General features: G+C 38.1%; 1 protein-coding gene across 2 annotated transcripts in view; it reads left to right on the top strand.

Moving 5' to 3' along the window:
• LOC106876733 (solute carrier family 12 member 3) overlaps window positions 1–6,257 on the top strand; it is a 122,348-nt gene that overhangs the window by 11,727 nt on the left and 104,364 nt on the right. The window contains exon 2 of one of the 2 annotated variants that reach the window (XM_052966113.1): window positions 2,482–2,778. The exons of the other annotated variant lie outside the window; for it this stretch is intronic. Within the exon in view, the coding sequence (XP_052822073.1) occupies window positions 2,506–2,778 (273 nt within the window). The 5' untranslated portion in view covers window positions 2,482–2,505. The remainder of the gene's footprint in view (window positions 1–2,481; window positions 2,779–6,257) is intronic. 2 annotated transcript variants of the gene reach the window in all.

Raw genomic sequence — 6,257 nt, 5'->3', positions numbered from 1 at the left:
TTCATCTGCCGTTACTTTCTGAGTTCAAATTCCGCCGAGGTCGACTTTGCCTTTCATCCTTTCGGAGTCGATAAATTAAGTACCAGTTACGCACTGGGGTCAATGTGATCGACTTAATTCCTATATCTGTCCTTGTTTGTCCCCTCTATGTTTAGCCCCTTGTGGGCAATAAAGAAATAAGAAACAAATGTTAAGAGAAGTTAAAAGACTAGTCCAAAGGGCAGTATCAACCACTGCCCAGACTGAGAAGAGGAGCATCATCGTCGTTTACTGGATTCCCCCACTTTGAGGATAAAACAAAACAAAACAAGTACAATGATGCATGAGTACACACCTACACGAATGAATGTGCTTCAATCCACCTCCTCTTCTGACGTCGCCCATGAGGGCAAGTAAACCGACTGCTTACACATCTCTCACCAAACCACTATAACAACTATTTCTCGCAAATAACCTTCTATTACATGAACTTAATTGTCACAATCACTTGGCAAAAATTATCCCAACTATAAGTTTGCGTCAAAACATACTGAAATCCACGAAGTAAACAAAAAAGAAATTTACAAATTTCAAAAAAGTCGAAGAAACAGAACCAGTGTTTCCAAAATTCAACAATTTCACCGTCACCAAGTCATACTCTGTAGCACTCACATTCACTAAAATAATTATCGATCAAATGAAATCTCAGCTGTTCTGCCCTTGTGCCACAATCTGAAACCATTAAGGCAGCGACCTGGCCAAATTGCTAACACCGGACAAAATGCTTAGTGGCACTGCGAGTTTAATTTCGGCTGAGTTGCTTTTCATCCTTTCGGGGTCGATAAAATAACTACTGAGTCGATGTAATAGACTAGCTTCTTCCCCACAAATTTCAGGCCTTATGTTTATGGTAGAAAGGATTATAATTATTATTATGTGAGAGAGCAGTGCATGCCATCAAAGTGACACTGGGGTACAATTATACGAAGCCCAATATACCCATCATTACTACCCGTCTGATAAAGGTACACCAGGCACATGCATCACGATCACATGTGCGCAACATGGTGAACTTATATCAAGATAAATAGCGAACGACCTTGCAGGTGGGACTCAGCTAGAAGTTTTTCAGTTTGAGTAGCCCATCCTGTTCAAAAGGTCCTAGAATAAGGTTTGTTTAAGGATGATGAACAAATCACCCATGTTTCCAGAGGTGAATTATTCAAACCCCAAAGAATTCCTCTCAACACATGGCTATGATGCTCCCGCACTACTTCTGCTCGTGATCAGAGATGCACATAACATCATCCATTAAGGGACATGTTCAACTGGTTAAGGTCAAGCAACTGACAAGCAAATCTGTGGCATTGAGCAGAATATTTGCTGTAGCCCATTATTATTATTATTATTATTATTATTATTATTATTATTATTATTATTATTATATTATTGTTGTTGTTGTTATTATTCAGTAGTTTTATTTTTATAATGTGCTTTCGCTTCATTACCGAGCGCAGCTTTGTGTGCCTTGGGTATGTGCTGTGGTTTGATGTGATGCTCTTTTAGTTATTATTATTATTATTATTATTATTATTATTATTATTATTATTATTATTTATTGTTCATGTCATTGATGATAATTTTTAAAACATATTTTGAAGTAGATATTCTCGAACGGTGAAGTTGTTAGTGGTGTAATGATGCAGTTGGTAGTTGATTCATTGTGAGACAGAGAGGTGGGGGATGGGGCGTTAGCAAAAACTGCGATGAGAACGAAATTCTCTTTTTCCTTGGGCCCCCCCCCACTCAACACCATCACCACCACCAACAACAACAATCATAAGAGCAAATGAAAGAAAGAAAGAAAGAAAGAAAGAAGAAGAAGAAGAAGAAGAAGAAGAAGAAGAAGAAGAAGAAAAAGAAAAATGGGGGCGTCTCCTATACAAAGCCAACAACCAATAGAATAGGCATGATGAATATTCAAATACCTACGAAATTGGTGTGTCTCATTTGTAGTGATATTGCGTTTGCTTCTCATGCGATTTCCCCCTGATCTTCTTTTACATTTTTAAGTTAATGGGCAGTAATGGAGTTGGTCACGCTGTGTAAGTCGATCATGAGAAAGTGGAGCGAATAATAACACGCTGTCCTGCCAATTGGTCGTTTGAGACTGGTCGACTGGAAAGCCTTTATTGTTGTTATTGTCGTCGGTCCATAACTTCACGTACTCCGCACACACACAGACACTCACACAGAGACACACACACACATACACATATATAGGCTTACATACATTCATTTCAACAAACCATGCTATATACTCTCAGCTATTCGGATGACATGTAAAGAAAAATGTAAACATTCTTTATTTCAATTATATTAAAAAAGGAAGAAAAAAAAAGAGAAGTAAAAGAACAGAAAGCAGCTTTTTATTTCTTCTTTCTCTCCTCTCTTCTCATGATTCTTTCGATATAAGTTTTATTAAACGAATATTCTTTTTAGAAAGAAGCTTTGTTGTGATACACAATGGAGATGGAGACTAGCTTTGTAACAACAGACAATGAATCCTCAGAATGTGTGAAACGGAGAGACGGTTTCTACCCTAAGTTAGAGAAACGGGACTCTGGAATTACTGCCGATTCGTCTTATTCTTCGACCTCATGGCGAAACAGTTATGAAGAAACCCCAGAATATGAGAACAATGTATTCGAACTGAGTATCGAGCGTTCTTCAAGCGGCTCAACTTTGGATTTGAGTCAACCAATAGACAACTGCCAGCCTATGAAAGCATCAAATAAAGTGAGTATCTTGGCAAGCTTATACCGATTTACAAATTTGCGTGATAGTGAGATGACGAAGCTGCGTCAGTATTGCTTTTCATTTAGTAATGGTTTTCTATTCTTAAAATTTAATGTACTTTCTGTCAGTCTTTCTCTGTCTGTCTGTCTCTCTGTCTATCTTTGTCTGTCTCTCTTTCCCCTCTATCTCTTTCTCTGCAGTTATCGTTGTGGTTTGCTGTTTTTTTAAATCTATCTTTTACCTGAATATTGCTGTGTAGCTTTGATGGTAAAGTTCTGAATTGGGTATTTTCCAAGCTCTGTTTTGGAACGCTTTTGATATCACCCCACCCCTGAGACCGCCCCTGATTTTATGATACAGATTCAATGCTTTTTTCAAGTTATCTAAATTAAAGCCTTTTATCAAAATTCTATGTTTATTTATATCCCAAACACTAGCTTAATAACGATAAAATTATTTTACTAAATTCTTCATTATTTTCAAAATGAATTGAAACGAAAGCAGTGTGTTTATGCAGAAATAGGGTTACAAAACAACGAGTGTTCGGACCCCTCTGAGGTCGCACTACTTGATCTGCTCAGCACTGCAGTCAAATATTTCTCAAATGACTTCTTCCCGTGTTAAAAAAAAAATGTATTGAATAATGTAATCCAAGATGTATTTACAAGAAAATTAATAAATAAAAAAAAAGGCAGGATGTTCACGGCTGGAACGCCTTTGATTAAAGGGCTGTTCCATCTGGGCTGACCTCGGGTTAAACAGCAACAAGGTGAACCATCGAGTAAACCGCAATACAGTCGTTTGATATTTTAGAAATAACAACCAAATATCCTTAAATAGGAACTTACCGTTAAAAAATGGGAAGGCCGCATTAAAATGATGTGCTTGAGACCTCTTGAAAAGACGGGATGGCCACAATTCGATCGACAACAACAACTGCAACAACAACAACAAAATCAGTTTTTAGCTTTTGATTCTTCTGCGCTGCTCAGCGCATTGAGCGGTAACCTTCATCCATCAGGTTTCGTTGGTTGCTACTCCTGTACAACCATTCCATATAATATCGGTTTCAAATTTTGGTACAAGGCCAGCAATTGTGGAGGAGGGAGGAGGGTGCTGAAAGAATGGCGGCATTTGAACCCAGAACGGAAAGTCTGAAGAAATGCCGCTAAGCTTTTTTTTCCGGTTTGGCAGCGATACTGCAGGCTCAACGCCCTGTCAATTCCATGTAATATTGACTGTTTTCCTGTCATCTTGAGATGTTCGGCCTGATCCTTATACGCCTACCGACTTGTGTACACAAGTCTTGACCGTTTTCGAGTGCTTTTGTTCAGCTACACGGAAAATGTAGCAAGCCAAACGAAATCGCCGCTCAGTTGGTGCAATCTCTTGTAGTAGTTGTGATCTCGCTCTTCTCATGATCTCATTTGTGACACAGTCCCACCAGCTGAGCCTCAGCATCTTTCTAAAGCACCTTTGATGAAATACATTTAGTTTTCTATCTGTCCTTCCCGCGCTCATCCAATTATAAAAACCATAACATTTGAAGTGTCACAATTGATGTCAATAACACGTTATATTTATCAGAGAAAAACTGGACAGTTGAACAAACGGAACTATTTTACTGGCGTTCAATGTAAAGAATAGTTTAATTTAGTGCGTCATTTGTGACTGCTAACAACCCGAAAAGATGTTTAAATGTTAGTTATTAGGAAATACAGATATAAACTATGGTATTTACGAGTGCTTCTAGGTGGACCTCCGACATGGTATAACTTCTTTCTAATTTTGGCACAAGGCCAGTAGTTTTAAAGGTTAAAAGTCGATAACTTCCCGGAAAGGATTAAATGCATAGCCGACCTCAACGTATTTGAACTTAAAACGTAAAGATCCGGAAGAAATGTCACAGAATTTTTTGTTCGGGTGCGGTAACGATTCTACTAGCCTTCGACATGCTATAAATAATAGTCAAAACCCTGCCGCATCTTCAAAAAACTTAGAGACACCTTGGATGATTATTTCTTAAATGTTCATCAGACGACAGATTTATCATTGACGACAGACGACAGATTTATCGCTTTTGATCATAAGTTTACCCGGTCAGGACTGATCTGGGGCTAAATATAGACAATAATCTAACAAAATATTCTTTAAAATATTCCACCGTCTTAAAACAGTGAGGTGGGCATTAAATAACGTAGCCCTAGATACTCTTCTTTTATTAGGGGCTCTCAACTCTCGGGGAAGCTGTAGGGGGATTGTCATGAGTATTTTAAAACTTGTGGAACCCATCCTTCTAGTTTGAACAAAGCTGGTTTCTTTCTGGAGATAAATTAGTAGCAGTAGTAGTAGTAGAGAGAGTGAGAAGGAAGGAAAGAAGGGAAAAGATAGGAGGGAAGGAAGAGGAATCGATTCTAGTACTTGACTGTAACTTTAAGGTTGAAAAGAAAAGAAATATTCTTGGTTGGATTTGAACTTGGAGAATAGAAGAGCAAACATAAAAAAAACTGTAATGTATGCTGCTCGACGCTGCCAAATCTCTACCTGAGACCGAGATAAATTCTGGATGATCTTGACTGATATGCCTTTGATCATAAGTCTGGTCGATTAGGGCTCACCAACGGTTAAACAACAACGATAACTATAACATAGCCATACCTACAAATTTCGTATGTTATTTTATATTCCACATTTGTTCTTGTTGTTTTGTCGCTTCATAACATTCCAGCTACACCTATGACAAAATGGCATTCCAGTCATAATTGTCACATCTTTGTTTTTATAACATAGTGTATCTAGGACTACACCATTGAATGTGCTCTTAGTGTCTTAAAGATACTTGGGTTTGATTTGAGACTGGGTTTGATTCGTGGTGCATATGATGAATATTTGATTTGAAAAGTACACCTTGTAATTAAGCAAAGTTAAGCGTAAAAATACTTGTTGTTTCAGTACAGGGTTTTATATACATCAACGAAACACACACACATATAATTCATATGTGTGGCTGTGTGGTAGAAATTTTGCTTCCCAACCATATGGTTCCGGTTTCAGTCACACTGAGTAACACTTTAGGCAAATGTTTTCTATTATAGCCTTAGGCCAACCAAAGCCTTCTGAGTAAATTTGGTTGACGGAAACCAAACGAAGCTTGTCGTATATATGTATGTATCTATGTGTGCGTCTTTATGCTTGTGTTTCCCCCCCCCCATCCGTTTGACTACTGTTGTTAGTGTCTTTACGTTCCCGTAACTTTTCGGTCGGGCAGAGAAACTGATAAAATAAGCACCAGCCTTAAAATAACTGAGTACTGGGGTCGATTCGACTAAAAGTCCTTCAAGGCGGTGCACCAGCATGGTTGCAGACTAATGACTGAAACAAGTAGAGGATAAAAGATATATATATATAAGTATAGGCCTCTTTTGGAACTTGACCATAACGTACGCAGTCTTATGGATGACACTTGAATTTCTGACTTA

This window comes from Octopus bimaculoides, chromosome 3 (genome assembly GCF_001194135.2).
Source record: "Octopus bimaculoides isolate UCB-OBI-ISO-001 chromosome 3, ASM119413v2, whole genome shotgun sequence".
NCBI classification, from domain to species: domain Eukaryota; kingdom Metazoa; phylum Mollusca; class Cephalopoda; order Octopoda; family Octopodidae; genus Octopus; species Octopus bimaculoides.
The sequence above is the reverse complement of the archived record's forward strand: the minus strand, read 5'-3'. Positions and strand labels throughout refer to the sequence as shown.